We start from the raw sequence: 24,096 nt of genomic DNA, 5'->3' as shown, positions 1-24,096 counted from the left end.
CTTGAATTTAGCAGTTGTTATATTAAGCATTCGCAAACCTTAGAACATGCTAGTGCACTGAAGGCTCATTTCCACAAACCGGGAGTATTACCATCCCCATGATGTTGATTTAAAACTCTGATTCGGGGGCGCCTGCGTGGCTGTCGGTTAACGTCTGCCTTCGGCTCGGGTCATGATCTGGGGGTCCTGGGATTGGGCCTGCCTCAGGCTTCCTGCTCAGCGGGGAGTCTGCTTCTCCCTCTCCTTCTGCCCTCACCCCCACCCCCCTGCTCATGCTCTTGCTCTCAAATAAATAAAATCTTTAAAAAAAAAACAACTGATTCAGAGAGAGTGAGGGATTTGCCCAAGACTGTCCAGCTATTAAATGGTGACATGGTGAACTGAATTCATCTGTAGGACTCGAGGCATTTTAATCCTAGTGCGTCTTACTAATGGCCTTCTCCAGCAACTCTGTTGTTCTAAGAAACCATTGCATAGTCATTCTGTCACAAAAAGGCTACAGAGAAACTCTGCCTAAGCCCAAGGTTAGGAGAGGCTTGATGCCACTGCAGGACCCAGTAGGCCTGGTCACTGACCCCAGTTCCTGTGTCCCTTAGAAATTGTTGAACATCCATTAAAGAGTAAGTTCATGGCTTCCACATTATCTGGTACCAATGAGAATGTATTCAGATGACCATTCCTTCAAAACAGGCATAGCCAAAGAGAATAAAAATCAATTCTGTATCATTCCTAATCGAATTAGGCCATAAGCAGTACTTAACACATGTAGAATCTCAGGTATTTTATAAACCAGGAATATTCTACCAATTAGATATAAAGTGATTGGGGTCTTTCAGCTTGTCAGAATAGTCTGTCATGAGTCTAGCTTTCCTGCCTCTCACACAAATCTCGACACTGTGATTTATGTTCCTGAACAAATTAGACTTAAGAGCAAATCATCAGCAACAGGTATAATAATCTTGGCAGAACATTTATTTTAATTAATTGCTTTCTGCCTAACACAAGGGTGCTGGTGCCATTTACCCTACAAGGACTAGTGCTGTCATGTAATTCTTTTCTCCCCTAGAACATGGTCTCATCAGTTTTAAATTACAGACATTAGTTTACTTCATATGTAATCACAGTCTTCTGTGGCAATGTTTATATAAGAAACTTGTGAAAGAAACATGGATTTTTAACTACTCTGCAGCTTTATGGATTCCTGGCTTCCCAAATAGAGGCCCTGTTGAGTTCTGTGAGGGGTTAGTGTTTTGGGGCCAGGCAGCTGAAAACCCCTTGCCCCCCATAAACTTGCCAGGGAGTAGCAGTGGAGAATATCCAAGTGATTTTGGAACAGTGTCTGTGGTCTCTCTTCCCGGTGAAGGTGATGACCAGCTGGAAGGTATCTTGCATTAAGTGGTAGAAGACACAACTAGCTGACTGCATCTTCTCAGACCTGCCAACCTCAGTGTTATTTAGAAAGGATTTGATGATCTTTCTAAAGAAGAGGCACAGAAACGGCTCATACTAAACCCAAGTAGGGTTCCCAGGGGCAGGGCAGCACAACTCTCAGACTGATTTTGCTACATAATCATGAAATTTAAAATTCTAATAAGTCTTTAAAATTATAACCTTTAAGACTTTACCTTAGATAGTCCTTATTTTGACCAATTACTTACTCATCTTTTAAATACTATAGGGAAATTTAAGCTTTTCCTACCTAAAGTCTAGTGTGAATTAACCACATATTCTGTATAAATTCAGTAACAAGAATGGTAATTAAAATGTCTTCCTTGTCTTGATACTGAAGCTCAGGAGGCAGTGAGAATAAACAAATGTAAAAAAAAAAAAAAAAGGCACGAAACCGTTTGTGTAACAGCCAATTCTGATTAAATAAAACCCTGTTTAGTTAGGATTTTACAATACAAAATAGATTTAGTATTGAAATGACACAAATGTGGAATCAGTATTAACTTTTATTTGTCACTTTATAATAAAGACATTGGTCCACTTCCACATGAAAAGTAGGGAGCATCTACTTCCACTTAATATTCTAGAGAATGACGTTGTACCATAAACCATTAATAGTAACTTACACAGGGAGGAAAGTTGACTATAAAATAGTCAAGCCCCAAGATGTCCCCCCCAAAATTGGTTTTTGGGTGTATAATTACAGATATCTATTAACTCCACAAAGCTAGTTTCTTTTTAGATCAATGTAGTATTTTTAATATCCACCTGGTGATCTGGATCACCAAACTTTCAGAAGAGGTTAAAAACCAGCCACCCTCTGTCAGTCGGATGCAGTTCTCAATCTCAGTCACTGTGTAAGTACTCCCAAATAGCCCACTTTGGGCTATGTGAAGTTAAATACCTTCTGTTTCAGAGAGATTTACATCAAATTAAGACATTTACAAACGGTTCCTGGTATAGAACAGCCCAAATGTCATTTTCACCTGTCCTGTGTAAGGAAGTTAAGCACTCCTCTAAGTTTGTCTAATAAATTCAATGCATTTTCCCCAACATAAATAACACAAGTTATTCTAAATGTTTTACATTTATTTCAGTGCACATTTCCAAATGTTAAATGGAATGAAATTATATTAAATGGTTATATCGTATTTGAGCATATTATGGAATCTATAGCACACAAATCAATTCACATCAATACTATAATTCACTCTAAAAGAACATCACAGGCACACGGAGAACAAAATTTGTTTTTTTCTTTTTTATAAATTTAAAGTATACCATCTACTTTTAAACTACCACTAAAAGATTTAACAAAACAGCCAATTTCCAAACCCCTTTTCTAAGTTTGGCATGAGGAGACTTCAATCCATTCGAATCTTCTGGTTTGTCATCCTATAAATAATGCTGTCATATCCAGGATCCATGTTCCAGATATTGTAAGAGGTGATAATCACGGCCAAGGCCAAGGCGATCATTATCCAAAGTACCATGTTGAAAACCACTGGATACTCAAGGTTATACTTATATGCGAGGTTATAGGGGCTTGATGGATTCTTCTACAACGAAGAAAAGAGGGAAGAATTTTAAGATCAGAAATTATCCCCATTTGGTAGCTCTAATTCGTTTATCAAACATTTATTCCTAGGTGGCATTAAGACATGCTTCTACTAGGAGGAGCCAAGAAGGGGAGCCTTCCAGGAAAAGGGGAAGCGCACGGTCATTGGAAGTATAAACCAGTCCAACTGCTTGAGAAAATGTGGCGACACCAGTATGGTCAAAGATCCAGCGAGTCCACGCCCTAGGGAAACCTTGTGTGTGTGTGTGTGTGTGTGTGTGTGTACCCAGAGCCACGCACAGCGACCTGCGTTAACAGCACGGACAATGTGGCACGTCCACACAACGGGAGCCATGGCAGTGAGGATGGACCTACGGCCCGTGTGCCTCTGAAACAAGACTGGGCAGCAAACAACACGGAAAAGTAGGATTCCATTCACATACAATTCCAGTGCAGGCAAAACCAAACACCAGTGTTTAAGGATGAATCCATTCTGTGGTCAAGCTGTAAAGAAATCAAGGGCATGACTAACGAATCGGGACAGCAGTTCCCTGCGGATGGGGAGGGCACAGGGATAAGACCGGGGGCTCAGAGGAACAAGGACTGTGCTCCCTTCCCCACGTTACTCCCTTCCCCACGTTATACACTTAAGTGTGCTCTACTTAGGAAAACAGTTCATCCGACCCCAGCTTCATCCTGCCGGGCCTTGGTGCAGGTGCAGTCTATTCCAGGCCCAGGCAAAGGCGCTGTCTGGGCAACTTCATTCCGGCTGGCGAACAAAGCGAGGAGGAAAGGAAGCTACGGGCAACCTGGCCTTGAGCCTACGGGCAAGGAGAAGCCGTGGACAGGTTTCAAGCAGGAAGTGAGTGACAGGATCAGGTTTGTCCTAAAAGGACACAGAAGACGATGTAGCCCCAGCACCTGGCATGTTGTAGGCACTCGGATGTTTCCTTCAACTCTGACTCTCTCCCTCAGACTGAAGAAAGAGGGATTTCAGTGGGGGAGAGGGTGGGCATTCCCACGTGCAGGGAGCTTAGGATGCAAACGCGAAAGGACTTCCCCCTTGAAGACCTCTTTCTTTTGGGGGGGGTAAGTGGGTTCTTTCTCCCTGCGCACCACTCCCCGCACCTTAGTATATTCCCAGAGCTGCACAGTCTAGCTGTAGAACATTCCCATCCCCCTACTAAGACCCTCAAGCTGAACGCCTCGTTGCCCCGGGGGGCTGGGGAGCCCGTCCAGAGCTGAGAGGCAGGACGGTATTCCCAAGGATGCGGGGCACCAGCCTCCCGTCTCCCAGTGCTTTAGTCTATTAGAATGAACCAATACAACACTGTAATTTTCAGATTACATATGTAAAATGTTAATTCAGTTCAAGTTCCTCTTTACTTGCTCCTTAGGAATGTCTGTCTTGAAAGCTAAACTATGCACTCAAAAGCTGTTTATATTTTATCAGTATTTCTAGACGCTCTGTAGTGGGAAAATTTTTGGGATTGTCTAGCCTGCCATGTGGTCTTAAATACAGGTCCTCCCACTCCCATTAGAATGAAACCATCTCAAACCAGCCACATCTAGATTATCTCGGGCAGGCCTTCCACCTCCGTCCCACACTGAGATCAATAAATGGGTCCAAAGGGCAGTGTCTATAAATGACTGCGTAGCAACTATAACTAAGGTTCTTGGCCACAGGGTGTCCAGTGCTGCTCTCGTACCCGTGCAGGCGCACGCACGCTTCGCTGCGGCGGGGACCTGCGCCTAGGACCCTCTAAATGCTTAAAATCAAAGCAAGATCCAGGCCAAAAACTTGTAAATCAAATTCTCAGGAGTATAAACAGCAGATCCTGGAAAATGAGGGACTGGGCCACACAGACAACGTACCTCCAGGAAAAGCAGACTCCAGGTGCTGAATCCTACATCCTACTCCCTCACATTAACTTCTGAGGTCTGCTTGTAAGAGCAGTATTTGAATGATATGACTCAAATTCTTGTATCATCTGATCACAAGCAGACAGCATCACTGGCAAAACACACATGCCTACATGGGTAAGCAATCTCGGTTTTCACTGAAATTGTTTCCCAGATTGACCGACCGCTCGTCCATGTCGCCCACAGGTGATCGAGGATTTAGTGGGTTTTTTTAATTTTACAGTTTTAAAGCAGGGTCTAAAACCATACTCACCGCTTGTTTTGCCTCAAGAATAGTCCTTGTCTTCCTGATGAGAGATGTGTCAAATGACCGCACGGTCACTAACTCCACCACTGCATTCCCGCCATAAAGGTTGTACATGTCATCTGCGAACTGAAGACTTACTGGTATTACTATGAATTGTGGACACGCACTTACTCAAATAATGTTAAAGCTGTGCACCTAGGAGAACATACACTCGCCTACTGGCTAACAAAATACGCTGTCTTAAAGGTTTGATTATGTCAAAATATTCAGAAAAATGTTCATCTTCAACATATATTCAAATGTTCAAAATAGAATTAAGAGATAAGCTGTTGGCATGTAAACTGGGGGAAGGGAAGTAGAAGAGGGAAATGAAAATTTTCCTAAGTGGTCTCTGATTAATCACGAACACCTGTAAAGTTTAACTCACTGAAGAGCTGCAGGTGAGCAACTCCAAGGGCAGAGAGAAACACGCACTTATTACATGTCTATTCAATGTCTGGTACTGTGCTTAGTGTTTTCCTCCCATGATTTCATAGGGTTAATGGGGACAGTTTCGGGTAGGAAAGAAGAAAGTTCTGGCAATGGATGGTGGTGACAGTTGCACAACAATGTAAATGTACCTAATGCTACAGAACTGTACACTTAAAAATGGTTAAAATTTTACGTATATTTCACCACAATTAAAAGAAAAAAGTATAGTGCTGGAGTTACTAATCATTTCCCCTGCCGTCTGCCAGCATGAGAGACATCCCAACGCACACCTGTGACCCACTCCACCCTTTGTCACTAAAATTAGAGGTCCTCCAAAGAAGGGGAGACTTCAATCAACAGTATTTCACTAAATAGATTTTTCCATTAAGAAGCTAAAAGTGAAATCGTCATACTCTAACCTCTCATACCCCATTGACAATTTACCTTTTGCAGAGCATCAACAAGGATCTTGGAAGCATCTCTGAATTGTTCAGAATCTTCCCCATAATGTTTCCCAATTTCATCTAAACCTGCCAGCTCCAGCGAATATAAATCAGGAGAATGATCCTTGGCTAGATGCTTATGTCGAGACAACTGAGAAGAACGAACAAAAGGAAGTGGGTAATGTCAGACGCAGCCGCTTCAAGTTTTATACGTAACTAGGCTGAAAGGGCCATACCAGTGTGCCACGAGATACAAATAGTTTAAAACGGTGGCAAACAGAACTAGTTGAAATGGGAGTTTCTGATAAGCCCAGCACAAATCTCATTTTTAAGAGCAATTATAAGACTCCTTGAATATTTAATAAAAGCTCCTAAAAAACAACAAACTCCTTAGTTAAAAAACCTCAGATATAAGGGGCGCCTGGCTGGCTCAGTCGGTAGAGCATGTGACCCTTAATCTCAGGGTCAGGAGTTCGAGCCCCACACTGGGCCTACATATAGCTTAAAGAAACAAACCAACAGAACACCCTCAGATATGGGCCAGGGTATGAAAGAACAGATAGTTGGACCAGTTCGATCCCAGGAGAGCATGAGCCATCAGTGCTCAGAGAGCAGCTAGCTCCCCACGGGCCCTCCTAGAGCACCTGGCTGGCCCCCAGCAATACACCTCTAGACTCCCCCAAACCAACCTGCTGAAAGCTTCGGGCAACAACTTCAGAAGACAGCATACAGGTAAGCTTTCTTATTTTAGTCAAAGGAGGATTGTTTTTTTTTTTTTTTTTTTAAATCACTCACTCACACAAAATACACTGCAGGTATATTTATTTCCTTCCTGACCTGATTGACAGCATTATTAGTCCAAACTGTTATTTCTATTTTATTTTTAAACTTTTTTTTTCATTTGTTGGTTTTTTTTTTTTTTTAAAGATTTTATTTATCTGACAGCAAAAGACGGAACACAAGCAGGGGGAGCGGAAGAGGGAGAAGCAGGCTCCCCGTGGAGCAGGGAGCCCGACGTGGGGCTTGATCCCAGGACCCTGGGATCATGACCCGAGCCAAAGGCAGTCGCTTAACCAACTGAGCCACCCAGTCGCCCTGTTATTTCTATTTTAGACCCAAAGATAAGATCTAGGAATTAGGTCTTAATGTCTTTCAAGAAATCAACAGCCAAGTCAGGACTCCGGCGAGGGCGGCCTTACTCCCAGACCTGTGCCCTTGAGGACATACATACGCTTACTGTCTCTCCTAGAAGCAGAAATGCAAAATAATTTCACTGTAACAAGAGAGGAGTTCACAATTCCCATCACCACCACTAATTTCTCAGCTTTCGTGGTACGTAAATCTAGGGCATAATCAAACTTTAATTGGTCTCCCTATCATTTCAGGATTCTCGGGAAATGTCTTTTGGAACCAAAATAAATGAAACAAATACCAGAGTAGCCGACTTACCAAACTTGAAATATCACGTAGCACTTGCAATTCAGAAAGAAAGAGCAGATCAACCTGCAAAGGGCCAAAAGAAGTATTATTTTAAATATGCATCAAAGATCTGTATTTGCCATTTATCAAGCAAGGCACAGGACAGGATATTACAAATGTTAAGCCCAGTAAGTGATTTTATGCAACAGCTGTCCTCTATTTGGCAGGTTCATCTCAATTGAAAATGCACATAAAAACATTTCCTAATAAAAAGGTGATGGTCAGGGCGCCTGGGTGGCTCAGTTGGTTAAGCGACTGCCTTCGGCTCAGGTCATGATCCTGGAGTCCCTGGATCGAGTCCCGCATCGGGCTCCCTGCTCGGCAGGGAGCCTGCTTCTCCCTCTGACCCTCCCCCCTCTCATGTGCTCTCTCTCTCTCTCATTCTCTCTGTCTCAAATAAATAAATAAAATCTTTAAAAAATAAAAAATAAAAAAAAATAAAAATAAAAAGGTGATGGTCATTCCCAGCACAGTGAGGACCACTCAATAGCTAGATCTTTGATAAAGGTATGACAAAGCACCCAAACTCTCAAGTGGTTTTCCCTCAGGGCATCCCAGTCTCTGACACCCTGCAGCGAGGTCCTGCCAGTGGCCCGGCCTGCTCACATTCCTTGAACATGTTCCACATCAGAGAAGAAAAGATGGCGGTTCTAGTCATCCACAGGTCAGGAAGAGAGGCCGCCACAAAGGTGGCATGCCACGTGGGGAAGACAGTGGTGAAGCTGACAGGAGTCAAAAGTAAGAGGGCCTCCCTCCACTATACTGTTGAGAATGAACCAGAAAGAGGCGGCAACGCATCAGAGATGGCAGTGAATAATGGCCTCTACATAACCAGACCAACACAGCTCCGCCAGCCAAGTAGTCTGTGTGACTCCTGGCCTGTCCGCCTTAACTGGTGGCAGCCCCTGCACGAGAATGTAATACTATTTATTCATGTCACACAAAAAAAGTCTATTTGTTCATGAGATTCATTTAAAAATTACACTAAAGAATCTACTCCAGCACAGTAAACCTGTAAAACCTGTCATTTCCTGAAATTCCAAGTCTGCTCTAAAGTCAGGGAGCATAAGACCTGGAAAATTAGTAATGATATTCATGTATTCATTCAATGATGGCACTTCTTACTTCATTGTTCCTACTCAGAGAATTGAGGGGAAGTGAATTGAGAACAGAGTTTTCCTGGAACAGGCGATTGCGGAGCTGTCGTAACGTTACGGAGAGATCTTCAAACACCGAGTTCGCCTTCCCCACCATATACACTCTCTGCAAGAAGATCCGAAATTTTGTTACAGCCTGCAGATTAATTCCAATATACGTAGTACACATGAAATATGCATACGTACTATAATATAGAGAGAGTATATACAATTTTTCATAAAAGTGGTTTTAAATTTTCATTAAGGAAAGCTTATTTTTTAAAGCATTAAGTAAAAACTTATCACTTACCTCCTCACTGGGAGCCAACTGCAAAACTACAGGAGTTTCTTCGGAAAATAAGGAGTGAATGGAATTTGCAACGCTGTCAAGACTAAAAGGAACTGCCTGAAATATAAGAGTAAGACCTCAATTATCGTTGGAACCCAAGGGGTAAGAAAAACCACTCAGCAACAACAAAAGAACCTTAAGAGAAAAAATATCAAAAAACAAAAACCCCCATCATTTATGGATATTCAAAAGACCCAAATCATTTCCAAACACAGCCCTTTGGAGGGTGCGGATGAAACAGCCCCTAAGCGGGCCGCGAGTCTTATCTCCTATATGCCTAGATGGGAAATAACTTGCCAACATGAAGGACACAACACTCTTGCACAAACCATTTTCTGGTGGTAGTTCATATACTTTAAGCAGCAATTCATTTGGTTTTAATATTGTCTCACAATGAATGTATATTCTATAATAAAGTATCAACTTGTAAGAGGAGGTCTGAAGAATTTGAAGAATTAAATTTCATTGAAAGAGAACTAGACCTCATTTTTCATTTCAGAATTTAAAAAATGTTGGATTTAGGGCGCCTGGGTGGCTCAGTTGGTTAAGCGACTGCCTTCGGCTCAGGTCATGATCCTGGAGTCCCGGGATCGAGTCCCGCATCGGGCTCCCTGCTCGGCAGGGAGTCTGCTTCTCCCTCTGACCCTCCCCCTCTCATGCTCTATCTCAAATAAATAAAATCTTTAAAAAAAAAAAAAAAAAATGTTGGATTTAGGGTTTATCTCCAGATAGACTGAAGACTCAGACAAAGCATAAAGTATGTCACAAGAATTTTGAAGCCTCTACCTTGGGACCACATGATGGTATCAATTGAAATAACCAATTGTAGTAAAATCTACTTTTCTCTTGAATTTTTTATTGAAGTGTAACATACCTATGGCAGAGTGCACAAATCTTAGGGTAACAGCTCAAGTAATATTCACAAATGGATACACTCATAAAGCCTAGCCCGAGCAAGGCAGAACATTATCGGCACCCTAGAAGGCTCCCCCTTCCATCCTCTCCACACCCAAAGGTAACCAAAAATTCTGACTTCCATCTGCATAGATTTGTCTTTATCCCACATTATTTTTTAAAATAAGTTATGGTCACTCTTCCCCTCAAAAAATTATGTTATTCTCAATATTACTGTAGTAAAACAAGCAGTATAATGGTGTTTAATGGAGATTTCTTAGTGATTTTTTTTTTTTAAAGATTTTAATTTGTCAGAGGGCGCACAAGCAGGGGGAGCGGCAGGCAGAGGGAGAAGCAGGCTCCCCACTGAGCAGGGAGCCCGATGCAGGACTCGATCCCAGGACCCTGAGATCATGACCTGAGCTGAAGGCAGACGCTTCACCGACTGAGCCACCCAGGCATCCTTAATTCCCTTTACTATTGAAAGGTTAATGTTTGTAAGTAGCAAATAATGCTAACATGGTACAGGGAGAAATAAATATGATTAATAAATCTTTGATAGGGCGCCTGGGTGGCTCAGTCGTTAAGCGTCTGCCTTCGGCTCAGGTCATGATCCCAGGGTCCTGGGATCAAGCCCCGCATCGGGCTCCCTGCTCCACGGGAAGCCTGCTTCTCCCTCTCCCACTCCCCCTGCTTGTGTTCCCTCTCTCGCTGCGTCTCTCTCTGTCAAAATAAATAAATAAAATCTTTAAAAAAAAATAAAAAATAAAAAATAAAAAAAATAAATCTTTGATAAATTTAATTTTGATGCTGGGATTTCATCTAGTTCATGATACTGTGAAATAAAACCAATTCCTTCTTAATCAAGATGCGTATTAACTCTTCACAAAATTCTCTTAAAATAAGTTATGGAGTAACCGAAGAAGGGGGAAGAGTCCCACTTGCAAAAGCACACCGTCACAGTGCCCTCTCCTTGGCCGTCCCTCTCCGGAGGGAACACGAGCACGGGGACACTCTCTGGCCTCATTTCACCTAGTGAAATGGCACCTGTGTCAGGGAAGTTGAAGATTAAAGGTAACACATCCTTAGCAATCAAATTGGAGAAGCTGCTGAGTCAGATGAGAAGCAAACTGTGACAGAAAAGAAAAAATTATACAGACCACGAAGCTCAAAAAGGAAAAAGCTCAACAGCTTAAGATCTCCTGTTTTCTTCCACTGTAGTACAAGGGTATGTGTGTGTCCTGGAGAGAATCAAATTTATCTATAGGACTTGAAATTCTAATGAAAGGAGCTAATCAAATAGAAGCTTCATTAAGGGGAATTCTAAGACATTCCAGTTTGTTTTAGATTTTGTGGATTTTGCCCTCTGAGCCTTGTATTTCATTCACCACCCACTGCCAGGAAAAGTATTAGCAGTCAGCGTCAAGCAATAACATGAGCTCTTTTCACAGCTTCTACTCATGGAAAATAAGGCTAGTCTGTTAAAAATGCTGAGTTTTGTGGGGCGCCTGCGTGGCTCAGTCGTTAAGTGTCTGCCTTTGGCTCAGGTCATGATCCCGGGGTCCTGGGATCGAGCCCCGCATCGGGCTCCCTGCTCAGCGGGAAGCCTGCTTCTCCCTCTCCCTCTGTTGCTCCCCCTGCTTGTGTTCCCTCTCCCGCTGTCTCTGTCAAATAAAATCTTAAAAAAAAAAAAAAAAATGCTGAGTTTTGGACTGTATGCAAATTAAAATCTTAAGAGCATTTTGGATTTTTATATATTTATTTTAAAGGGATCCTCAACGATTTTCACAGAAATTACTTTAATATTATTACTAAGATTATTTTTTAAATCTGCCTTTTGATTTTTGTTGTTTCCTTTCTTCCATTTATTCTGAAATTCTGGTTTCTTTAGCTCATTAATTTCCAGTCTTTTAAACTGTCTAACGTGTGCATTTAAGCTATCAATTTTTTCCTTTTCTTACTTTAGCTGCACCCCACCACTTTTAAATATCTGGTACATTCACTGATATTCAGTTCCAAATAATTTCAAAACTTCCACTGTGATTTTCTCAACTCATGAATTATTTGGTAGTCCCATCTATTCCAACTAACTTTTCCTGTTGATTTCTTTCAAGAGATGGGGCACCTGGGTGGCTCAGTCAGTTAAGCATCCAACTCTTGATTTCAGCTCAGGTCATGATCTCCGGTTCTGGAGAACAAGCCGTGGGGGGTGGCGCAGGGTCCCACACTCAGTGGGGAGTCCACTTCTCCCCCTTTCCCTTGGCCTCTACCCTTTCTCCCCAGCTCACATGCTAAGATCAAAAATTTTTTCAAAAGTTATATAGAAAAAAAGATTATACAGTTTAAAGACATGCAGAGTTCTATCAGACTTTCTATGAAAAATAAGTTTAAAGAAAAAAGTTTGCCCCCATTTCCCATTCCCAAAGGGAACAAGTTGTTCACAGTATCATGAACTTTCAAAACCTTTGTTTCCTTTTCCTTTTGCCACCATCTCTAAATATGTTTATATCACATCTTGATTTTTCCATTTTAGAGATTTACTGCTGAGTATAGAAAATGACGATTTAGCTCTCTCACGTCACCAACCACAGCCCCCCCCCCACCCGCCCCATAAGGCACTCCGTTTCTAGGTCTTCACCTTCTCAAGAGTCCTAATTTTCATTGGATCCATATCATTTCATTATTATGACAATGTAAACTGTATTCTCGGCCTGGCATTATACTAGGCAATCCCTCCTTTTCAGTTCTTGCTCTTCTAGTCCCTAATGGCAATGAGAAATCTGCTTTCTACTCTCATTCCTTTGTAAAGACAATGTCTTTTTTTCTGATAGCTTTTAAGATTTCCAGTGCGCTTTAAACCTGAGGAGTCATCTATTTTGTTTTTACCGTTTCCAAATACATTTTTACTTTTTACCGAAGTATAGTTGACATGCAATATTGTATTAGTTTGCAGGAGTACAACCCGGTGACCCAACATTTATACACATTAGGAAAGGACTAATGTGTATAAATGTTTCCATCTGTCACTAAGTTAGGCAACGTCACAGCGTGTACTCCCTGTGCGGTAACGTTTATAACTGGAAGTTCGTACCTCTTCCTACCCTGCACCTATTTCCCCTCCATCCTCCCCACCCTTCCAAGTACATTTTTAAGGTATCGTTTTCAGATTTAACTGCATTGTGGTCAGAGAGGGTGGTTTATTTGATACTAATTCTTCATTATTTGTTGAGATTTGCCTTGTGGCCTAGTACATGGCCTCTTGTAACCATGTTGTGTGTGCCTGGAAATAATTTATACTAGACCACAGAAGTCTGAAAAACTCCCCCCAAATCATCATACAGACTAGTCTTAAAATGCCATGAAATTAGAAGCTGAAAAATTAAAAATTTGAAAAGAACCCACACGTTAAACACTTCTAAATAACTCATGGGTTAAAGAAATCACAAGATAAATTATGAAATATTTAGACGTATTAATGAACGCACCACATATCAAAAAGGTCTTCTACCTGCCTCACAGTTTCTATCCCTTCCTTGAACTCCTTTCACAATTGTAACGTATGTATTTTCACATCTCCTGGAGACTGGTCTATTATCTGTAGTTCTAAGGGGATGGATTCGGTTTGTTGCACCTGCACATTCTCTCACGGCACTCCTTTCTTGCAAGTGCTTTGTAAATTACTCATCTTCCATTTTTTTTTTTTTTTTAAACCAAAGCAGCCCTGGGCAGTGGAGGTGTCCGAATGGGGTGGGTTGTGTGAATTGGGCACACCATGAGCCTGGAGTTCCGATTTCTCTTAGGGGACCCTTTGGGTTCCCCCGCCAAGAGAGGTAAGCCAGCTGCTCTGTGGCAGCCCTGGGGCAGCTGGGGTTTTCCTGGTCCTCCTTTCGAGAACAAGCCATCATTTCATAGCCCCTGGCTTTCTGCAAGAAACACGGAGCTCCGGCTCACCGCTGTGGCTCTTGAGCTGTCTGTTCCCATCTGGCAGCTCTGTGTGTCCCTGCCTTGCCCGCAAGTTCAGCTACATGATGTTCTGGGGACTTCCCTGCTGGCAGCGGACGGAGGGCCTCTCAAGACAGCTCAGCCAGCCATACTGCCTGAAAAGCCAGTGAAGGCGTAAGTGAACCGGCAAAATAGCCTCCAGTCTCCTACTTACACCAAGTAGCAGGTAAAATTCGGACGGGAAGGTGACAAGATAATGGACAAGAAAATGTAGACAAGAGAAAGGTGTTTAGAACACAATTCATAACGACAGCAGACAAGATTAAAAATGCATGCCTTTAATTTTTTATAATAAATACTCACATTCTCCAAAGGGTACGAAATGACACTGCCTGGGGGTAGAGCGAGTTTGTCTACTCCCTTCACCATCACCATAACGGTAGCCCGAGGACGATGGAACAGGTTACCCACCGCAAGTCCTGGCCAAGAAAGGTCCTAAACACCGGAAAGCATGAGATGGTGCTTAATTATCCGCTCCAGAAACCCCTGCCCCAATAACGTGTACTAAGCAGAGTCAAGGGGTTCCAGGACGACACAAACAATGAAAATTCCATTTATATATTTATTTTAAAGGGATCCTCAACAATGATTTTCACAGAAATTACATTCTTAATATTATTACTAAGATTATTTTTTAAATCTGCCTTTTGATTTTTGTTGTTTCCTTTCTTCCATTTATTCTGAAATTCTTCTGGTTTCTTTAGCTCATTAATTTCCAGGGGGAGCAAACGTTTCATTGAAGGCAGCAGTTGCAAACTCCTAACCAGGGACAGGGATTTCGACCTCCTTTGTGTTCTTAAACTTCCACAGATCTACAACAACAAAGTCTACTAGTAAGTCCTCTCAAACCTTTTGTGGAAGAAAGCAGACAAGGAAACAAAATGTAGGTCCTTTTCAAATCTCAGATTACAAACTCTTCCTCACCATCACCTGCCCTTGTGGACGGCGTGGCTTTTGTCTTTCGTAAGGACACAGCAGAACTGCCGTTAGAAGTCTTCTCTTTAGACTAAGCTTGTCATAAATAAAATTCCTGCTCAAAGTAGCTCACGTTAATTTACTAATAATTATTTCTCAAGGTTACTCTGACAGCCACTCGTAGTCAAATTTAAGTCTGTGAAGGAGGAGGTACAAATTTCATCCTTAAATGTAAGCAAGCACTCATGTTCCCACAGGGAGCTCAGGGGCTCCAGCCACAGGCCCCGCAGAGAGGTAGCTCCCTCGCACCGCTTTTGGTTTCAAGGGCACTCAGGACCTGGGAGGAAAGTTCCTTTGAGTGACTGGTGATTATCTAGAGACCATGTCAAAAGCACAAAACTTATTAAGTGCCAAGAGCTAACGATAGCAAGACAGCAGACTGCATCCCCTCTCTCCATGCCTTTCACTGCAGACCCCTCGTCCTGACAGGATCTACACCCCCTCCAATACATCACAGAAGCAGCCAGTTACTCAACAGCTTATGGCTTCATTCCCACAGCTGCTGACCGCACTATATTCTCAGACTCAGGCAAGATGCATGCACGTTTTATCATTCATAATAAACTGCAATAGACTGAACGTTTGTGTCCCCCCCCCCCAAAATTCACATTGAAAGCTATCCCCCAATGTGACACTATTAGGGGCGGGCCTTAGGGAGGTGATGAGGTCATGAGGATAGAGCCCTCACAGTGGGGTTAGTGCCTTATAAAAAGGGACCCCAGGGGCGCCTGGGTGGCTCGGTCGTTGAGCGTCTGCCTTCGGCTCAGGTCGTGATCCCAGGGTCCTGGGATCGAGCCCCACATCGGGCTCCCTGCTCAGCGGGAAGCCTGCTTCTCCCTCTCCCACTCCCCCTGCTTGTGTTCCCTCTCTCGCTGTGTTTCTGTCAAATAAATAAAAATTTAAAAATCTTAAAAAAAAAAAAAAAAAAAGGATTTTATTTATTTGACAGAGAGCGAGAGAGGGAACACCAGCAGGGGGAGCAGGAGAGGGAGCAGCAGGCCTCCCGCGGAGCAGCGAGCCCGATGTGGGGCTCGATCCCAGGACCCTGGGATCACGACCTGAGCCGAAGGCAGATGCTCAACGACCGAGCCACCCAGGCGCCCCCAAATAAATAAAATCTTAAAAAAAAAAAAGGGGACCCCAGAGAGTTCCTACCCTCTCCCCACCATGTGAGGACATGAAAAGAAGTCAGCAATCTGCAAACTGGAAGAGGGCCCTCTCTAAGAATCCGACCGGGCTGGCACCCTGATCTTGGACTTCTCGCCCTCAAAACTGTGAGAAATAAATTTCTGTTGTTTATAAGCCATCCAGGCTATGGTATTTTGTAATAGCAACCCAAACTAAGACATACATCCATTGTGTACTGGAAAAAAAAAAAAAAAGTAAAACTATACATCCTATTAATAGGACAGATGCGTTCTCATATACAAAGAACATCACTACTATGAATGATTACATGGTTAATGATTTATGATGATTTGGTTTCATAAGCCAAGACTGGAGCATGTCTCCAAATCTCCCCGACTACAAATGAGCTCTTTTACTTTTGTAATCTGTACCAAATATACCTATGTCTGCTTCTTGCTTTCTTGGGCCATTAGCAGAAAAATCAAAAATACTTTCAGAAGTATCTCCCAGTATCTTTTTAAAAATACACATACTTCTTGGGGTGCCTGGGTGGCTCAGTTGTTAAGCGCCTGCCTTTGGCTCAGGTCATGATCCCAGGGTTCTGGGATCGAGCCCCACATCGGGCTCCCTGCTTGGCAGGAAGCCTGTTTTCTCCCTCTCCCCCTGCTTGTGTTCCCTCTCTTGCTGTGTCTGTCAAATAAATAAAATCTTTAAAAAAAAAAAAATACACATACTTCTTTAACAGAGAAGCCCATGGACAATGCAGCCACGTCTGGGATTCGCTCTCCTGGTATAGGCCAATTTCCATCTCGGAAAACAACAGACCCTGGTGATCTTAATATACTAAACTCGTTCCCCAAAACACCTGGAAGAAAACAGATTAATAAATGATCAACATCATAAATCTTTTGCACCCGTGTAGAAAATTAGTAAATATAAAACGTTTCCCCATTCTCCACTGACTCAGCATACTACATATTATTGGACAAAATGCTGAATCCCAAACATCAACAAATTCTTTTTCAAAGTACCGCTCTACGAACCAAAGTCCATACATTCTGCTAACAGAGGCACAGTGATGAAACAGGATTCTCCTAACGATCAAGATGCCTTCCTACAGGTGGCCCTTAAAACAGAGGCATTTGGGGTCGCCTGGGTGGCTCAGATGGTTAAGCGTCTGCCTTCAGTTCAGGTCATGATCCCAGCGTCCTGGGATCGAGCCCCACATCGGGCTCCTGGCCCAGCAAGGAGCCTGCTTCTCCCTCTCCCTCTGCCTCTCCCCCTGCTCATGCTCTCTATCTGTGTGTCTCAAATGAATAAATGAAATCTTAAACAAAAAAAAAAATAAAAAACAGGGGCATCTGCCAAATCGGCAAGAATTAGAAATCAATGGCATTTCTCCAGAATTTAAAAAGCAAATGAGGGACACCTGGCTGGCTCAGTGAGAGGAGCATGAAACTCTTGATCTTGAGGTCGTGGCTTTGAGCCCCATGTTGGGTGTAGAGATTACTTAAATAAAACTTTAAAAAATAAATAAATAGGGGCCCCTGGGTGGCTCAGTCAGTTAAGCATCTGCCTTCAGCTCAGGTCATTATCTCAGGGTCCTGGGATTGAGCCCCGTGTCAGTTTCTCTGCTCAGCGGGAGTCTGCTTCTCTCTCTCTCAAATAAATAAAATCTTATCAATCAATCAATCAATAGCTAGCAAACAAACCCCTGGCACAGACTAAAACGAAGAAACATGAAATCTCTAAATTATTTCTGCCATCTACCCTCTCTTCAAAATGCAAATTCATAAAACTCCTAGTATTTCACTCTAAAACTTGAGCAAGTTAGCAAATCTTAGGATAGAGGAGATCTTTCTTTACATCCCATAAGCAAACCTAGTGAAATGAGGACTGTCAAAGGCAAGGGGCAGGCATGTTACTAGTCAGAATATAAATACTGCAGACTTTAGAAGCCAAGTAGTCTAGAATCCAATGGGTGTATCAAGAGGCTGAGAACAGGTATTCTGTAATACTAAAGCCAGCAAGTCTAGAGGTAGAGAGCCTGAGATTAACAGACCAAAGATGAGAATAAAGGGCCTATTTGATAAACCCTCCAAGGATGAGGTATCTGGCCTCTTCAGCCATTTTGTGTAAACCCAATGATGTCTAGCTCGCACAAAGACAAGTAACTTATGGAAACTTTCAGATTCCTATGAAAAGATCAGCTCCGAGTCCAAAACAAATCTTGGCCATGCTTACCTAGTATGGGACAATTAGACTTTATTTAATAAAGCATCACTGTTATTCTCTTGACCTAAGGAAAGTACCACTTACAGGGTATGGGAATAAAGTTAGAAGCAACAATAGATGTTTTGGTGTTACAGTATTGACAGTAAATAAAAGGCCTCAGGATGGTGCTGATACAACATGAAGAGTTATGAGTTTCAATTCAGCGCAGCTGCCAGAGCAGGAATTTCCAAAATGTTCTAGCCGAAGGCAGGCAAAAAAAAAAAAAAAAAATTAGCGGAACGGAAGGCTGTCTGTAACTGATAGACATCTTGGTTCACTACAGTAGTGGTTACTGCAAACGCTAAAGAAAATGGGGCAGCAACAGTCCTACACTTTCCAAGTACCATACACTAATTTAAAGAACCGTATTTGCATCTGGAGATAGTCCTGTTTTGCAGCAAGGCCCTAGTCACTCAATCCCAGCAAGGAGAGCTCTGCTGAATTACTCTGCCCCAACACCATACGTAGAATGCCCACTTCGGTGCCTGCACCACAGTCCTGCGGGAGCCTCGGGCTTTAGAAAACCTTACTGCTGGGGCCTCCTAGACTGAGACACTGCTGCTTAATCCAGGTTTCCCCTGGAGACCCGACAGGAAGTCACCCATTCCCTACCACAATACAACCAGTCAAGGGAGACGCTGCCTCAACTTACAAAGCCGACGCCGGCCAGCAGCCATCTCCACCGTCCCCACATTGCAAAACCCCGGAAAGGCCACTGCAGTACTTAACTGAAATGAGCTTCCCGACTTCTTGCAACTTCTTTTATCACCCCTGCCTCAGACTTACCAAATAACCTCACCACCAGCTTCGAAAGAGAGCACAGGAATCCCGCCCACTGCCTGCTTCCTCTCCCCACCACAAATTTATCTGCACCAGCCCCTGGCCTTCTCTCCTCTCCCTCCAGATGCTGGCAGGGCCATCCCTCCTCCAGTCTAACATCATCCCCGCATTCAGCCTTCTTAGGGACCTTCATTCACTCACCTATTAGTCATTCAGTGTTTATTACACGCTGCTACTCCGGGAAGACAAGGATCAGGAGCTAGGTGGCTATGCGGTTGTATAAAAGCTGGCCCTGTAGAATAGAAGCTCCACGAGGGCAGGGATTTCAGTTTGTCTTGTTCACACAATATCCCCAGGAGCTGAGAACAGTGCCTGACACATGGGTGCTCAAGAAATAGTTGCTGAGGGGCGCCTGGGTGGCTCAGTCAGTTAAGTGTCTGCCTTCAGCTCAGGTCATGGTCCCAGGGTCCTGGGATCGAGCCCCGCATCGGGCTCCCTGCTCAGCGGGAAGCCTGCTTCTCTCTCTCCCACTCCCCCTGCTTGTGTTCCCTCTCTCGCTGTGTCTCTGTCAAATGAATAAAATCCTTAAAAAAAAAAAAAAAAATAGTTGCTGAGTTCATGAATGAAGCCACGCCTCACACTACCAACTTCCCCTTTCCAAATGGCTCTTTCATTTCCTAAAAATACACTCTGGGTGCTCCCATTCTAAAATGACAATCACAAAACCCCTGCTTTGGTCCTACCAGCCTTGGCTTCCCTTCAGAGGAAGGATCCTGGAAGAGTAGCCAACGACCCTTAGCTTCTCTACTTCTTCATCTCACATTACCACCCAACCCATCGCTCCCAACTCTACCATGCCACCGAAATGCCTCACCAAATCCGAAAGACAATTCTCAGCCCTTAATTTATTTAACTTCTCAAAGCACCTGATCCTGGACAACTCCCTCCTTAAAAGTCTCTGCCCTTAGCCCTGGTGAAACCCGGGCCCCTGTTTTTTTGTTTTTGTTTCTCCCCAGTCCCTCTGGCAGTTTTCCGTTTCTTTCCCTTCCATCCTTTAATGCAGAGAGGTCCAAACTTCTTAGATTTCAACGCTTTTGGAACAAAATTTGAAAACAGCCCCAATATAGATATATTTATTTATAAAGTACACACTTGTAGAATAGACTGTACCTTCATAATATATTTCAAAGCACACAAAAACAAATTTTTTAAAAAGGATGAGATACTTGTGTAGTATTCTTCCCAATTTAATCATGAGAAAACATCAGATAAACCCAAATTGATGGACATTCTACAAAATATCTGACCGTTACTACTAAAAAAAAAAAGATTAAAAAAAGCTATAGATGGAAGTTCTAGTACCTTCTTCTGGCATCCCAAGAGATCACCTAGCATACTCCACTTTTGAGATCTGAGGGCTCCATTCTTGACCCTCACTGCTTTCCTATCCTATATCCCTCTCCCTGGCTGAGCCTATCTACTCCTCAGGCTGCAAACACCAAAAACACTGATGGCTCCCAGATTTTTACTGCCAGCCTAGATTTCCCTTGAGCCTTAGACCTACATATCCAACAGCCTGCTAAGCATTTCCTTCTAAGTCCCATGGGTCCTTCAAACTCAACAGGTTCCGAACTGAACTGACCATCTTTCCACATGCTCCTTCTGCGTTCTCTATCTCCAAGGATGACCCCACCCTTCAGGCAGCGGCTCACACTGGTCATCTTTAAATCTTTCCTCAGCACCACTGCCAATCAACCACAGAATTCTGCCCATTTTTTTTTTTCCTTCTTATCTCACAAATCCTTTCCCCTCCAGGTCCAGTGCACACTCCCAGTCCCTTTCCAGGCTTGCTAGAACTGGGTCACCTTACGACCTGTCACACCACTCTCTGAGCCAGCCTTTCTAGCACCTTTTCAAAATACAGGTATGTTCATTCACCCATCAGCTTAACCACCTTCACTCGCTGCCCTGAGCTTTTGAGACAGAACCCAAAACATAACACCCAAGGAATCTCACCAACCTTACTTCTGGGAGCTCCCCAACTTAACCCTTATACATTCTAGCCCCACTGAACTATTGGCTCTTTTGCTCTCATATCTCTGTGCTCTTACACAGGCCATTCTGTCTAAACTTCCCCCCCACCCCAACCTTTTTCATATATTTGCCCATGAGGCATCTCCCCCCAAGGAATTTTCCTTCCGACTCCCCATTCTGGGCTAGGGGGTAAGTATCCCTCCCTTTGGGAACTCCCACCGTACTATGCTGTGATCCATGAACGGTGGATGGAATCAATAAGGGAAAAAATAAATAGGTCCTACTTTATACCTCTGGGACATCACTGACCACATCAAATCCCTCTTCCACATGACACACTGTCAAATTCCACGTTTGCCCTTGGCCTTTCCTCTCCAGGGTAAACATCTGAATTTTTTTCAAATACTCATGACATGGTATTCATAACCCTAGTTCCCTTCCTCTAGTTCTCTCTTGGGTTTAGTTAACACCAGTTTAAAGGACTTATTTATTTCCTCAAATAGAGAAGTCCAATCTCTTAGAGATGTTTTCCACTAAATTAAACTTAGTCATTATGGAGAACAGTAATTTAACCTCATGTGACAAGACCAAGCACCGTAGAAACTGAGAAGATCAGATTCCAACCCTGCATGAACTAGACTATTCTAGTTAGGAAAGCATGTTCAAACTGTGTACAGAAGCAATTATTTTCCCTCAGACCAAAACAACCAACCCCTAAACCTCACTGAATCAAAATAGTATCAGTCAACATTAAAAGATGGAATTTCAACAGATATTCAGTTAAATCACAGTATCAAAGGGAAGATTTTTAAATTTCAAACACTGAATTTAAAATAAAAGAAAAACACCCCTCAAAATAACTTACTAGATGGATCAGGATGACCCTTCTGGAGCCAGAAGCAGAAATGAAAGAACAAAACCTTAAAACCTTGGGGATATGAAAATAAGTATAATTACCATCAACACACAACCCTGAGCACACCTCCAGGGATGGAGAAGACCTGCAGATTTCAAGAACGTCAGTGGTCTATATACACTCATGCAGAATTAAACCACCATTCCAAAAGTGGGTCAGGTCATCCCAACCCCTCACACACACTTTTAAGCTATAGGTTTTAAACAGAGCCCCATTTCTCCAAGTTCTCAACTTGGCCTCTTGGTTCGCCACTGTCTGAGCCTCCAATCCAGGCCCCCATCATTCCCACGCAGGAGCATTTCCATCACCTGTGCCACAATACACATAATGGAAAGACCCATGCTTTGGAGCCAGCTGATCCGGGTTCAATTCCAGCTTTGCTGCTTACTATCTGCGTGTTGTTGGATAATTTACTTAAGCTTGATCACCCTGTAAATCGAGGATGATGTCCTAAGGACTACTGTAAAATTAAATGAATTAAATGATACACAGTAAGAGGCCAAATATTAGCGGACTTGCTGAACACTAGGGAACCTAGGTTCCACTCTGAAAGCTACCATTTACTTAACATGTGACCCTAAGAACGTGACTCACATCTTAGTTACCAAATCCTTAAAATGGAGAACCTTGACAAACTACTCAGAGGTACTCTGAATTTGCCTTTAGAAAGAATCCTACAAAAACAATTACCCCATCTCCAACTTTTGTATTCTGAAACACATAAGGGAGGAGACGTCACCAATTACTGATGACAACCGCTAGAAAGGAAGACACCAGAAAAATGCAAGGAAACGCAGCATCTGATGGCAGCTCAGAGAAGTCTGCTTTCCCTTTCTCGCGGAGGGCTGCGGTTCCACAGTTAATTGGGAAATGCACCCCCGTGCCTCCGGAGCCGGAAGAGACCGGCGGCGGGACCCGCGGCCGCGCCTTCCTGGAAGAGGCGGAGGGTGGAGGCCGGCTCAGGTGCCCCCACGCAGCCCGGCCCCGCCCCGGCAGCCCGCCAGGCCTGCCGCCACAGGTCGGTCCGACGAGAAGGCCGAGAGGAAGGCGGCTGGGGCGAGGCCACGGCTGGGGCGAGGCCGCCGCCGGTTGCCCGCACTGCGGCACTCGCCCCGCTGCCGCCCACCTGCGGCCGCCTCCAAGCCCCCGAGGCTCCCGGCCACCCCGAGCGCGCCCCGGCCGCCCCGCCCTCACCCGCCGCCAACAAGGACAGGAGCACCACGAGCGCTGCCATGGTCCCGCAGTGGCCGCAACAGCAAAGGGCGGCACGGACCGGGACGGCGGAACGCGAGCGACCACCGCAGCCGTAGGGGGTGACGTGCTCCGGCTCGTCCCGACTGCCGGAGACCGCCCCGTCGTCGCCTCCGCTGGGACGGCTGACGCCTTCTCCACCAATCGCCAGCTACGTCGCGGCCTACGGGAGAGACGTAGGCTGGGGAACGTCAGCCTCGTGGGCGGAGCCTAACGTGATGGATGGAAGGCCCTGCCAATGGTAGGCAGCGACTGGAGAGCCGGGCAGCTCCGCCCCCCGGCCCGTGACCACCAGTCACGAGGTGGAGCGTAGGGCCGGGTGTCGGGGTGTGGGGGGTGACGGAGATTGTGGAAGGATCCTGAGTACCCACGGGGTGGGGCTGCCTCCCAGGTGCGGCCCCTTGGCCAATCTCCAGTGATGGTCTCCAACCGGGGTGTCTGTGTCTTTCCCGGTGGCTTGGCTCCGCCCCGCTACGGGTGCAGCTGTGGAAGCTGCGGGGCTGGTTTGGATTTCGTTCTAACAATTGCACAGATGCTGAGCACCTGCTGGGTGGAAGCCAGGCGCCTCCGGGAGTCCCTGCCCTCCAAGCAGGAGTGCCAGATAAAACACAAGACGCCTAGTTAAATTTGAATTTCAGATGAACCATGAATACTTTTTAGTATAAATATGTCGTGAATATTTCATGGGACATGCTTATACTTAAAAAAAAAAAAAAAGGTATTCGTGGTTTACCTGAAATTCACATACGACTGGGCGTCCTATATCTTGATTTGCTAAATCTGGCAA

At 44.1% G+C, this 24,096-nt stretch overlaps 1 protein-coding gene across 1 annotated transcript; it reads right to left on the bottom strand.

Annotated features, from left to right (window-relative positions):
* Positions 1–1,937: 1,937 nt before the first annotated feature.
* On the bottom strand, positions 1,938–23,446 carry ATP6AP2 (ATPase H+ transporting accessory protein 2). The gene is made up of 9 exons (XM_032426681.1): positions 23,253–23,446; positions 16,789–16,919; positions 14,255–14,386; positions 9,017–9,112; positions 8,696–8,833; positions 7,541–7,594; positions 6,093–6,242; positions 5,184–5,303; positions 1,938–3,008 (listed from the first exon to the last, which is right to left on the bottom strand). Exons 1-9 carry the CDS (start codon positions 23,290–23,292, stop codon positions 2,814–2,816), a joined length of 1,056 nt encoding a protein of 351 aa, XP_032282572.1. The 5' UTR covers positions 23,293–23,446; the 3' UTR covers positions 1,938–2,813.
* Between the last annotated feature and the right edge of the window lie 650 nt (positions 23,447–24,096).

The sequence above is a fragment of the Phoca vitulina genome, unplaced genomic scaffold (assembly GCF_004348235.1).
Source record: "Phoca vitulina isolate PV1807 unplaced genomic scaffold, GSC_HSeal_1.0 scaffold35, whole genome shotgun sequence".
NCBI lineage: Eukaryota > Metazoa > Chordata > Mammalia > Carnivora > Phocidae > Phoca > Phoca vitulina.
Note: the sequence above shows the minus strand (reverse complement) of the source record. Positions and strands in the feature narration are given on the sequence as shown.

Bases quoted from the DNA above. Each gene is read 5' to 3' on its own strand.
- ATP6AP2 (XM_032426681.1), bottom strand. From the start codon at position 23,292: ATGGCAGCGCTCGTGGTGCTCCTGTCCTTGTTGGCGGCGG. The intron at 9,113-14,254 runs GTGAGTATTTAT...CTTATATTTCAG, and splicing joins TTTCGTACCCTTTGGAGAAT to GCAGTTCCTTTTAGTCTTGA. The intron at 3,009-5,183 runs GTGAGTATGGTT...TCTTCGTTGTAG, and splicing joins TTCTTGAGGCAAAACAAGCG to AAGAATCCATCAAGCCCCTA.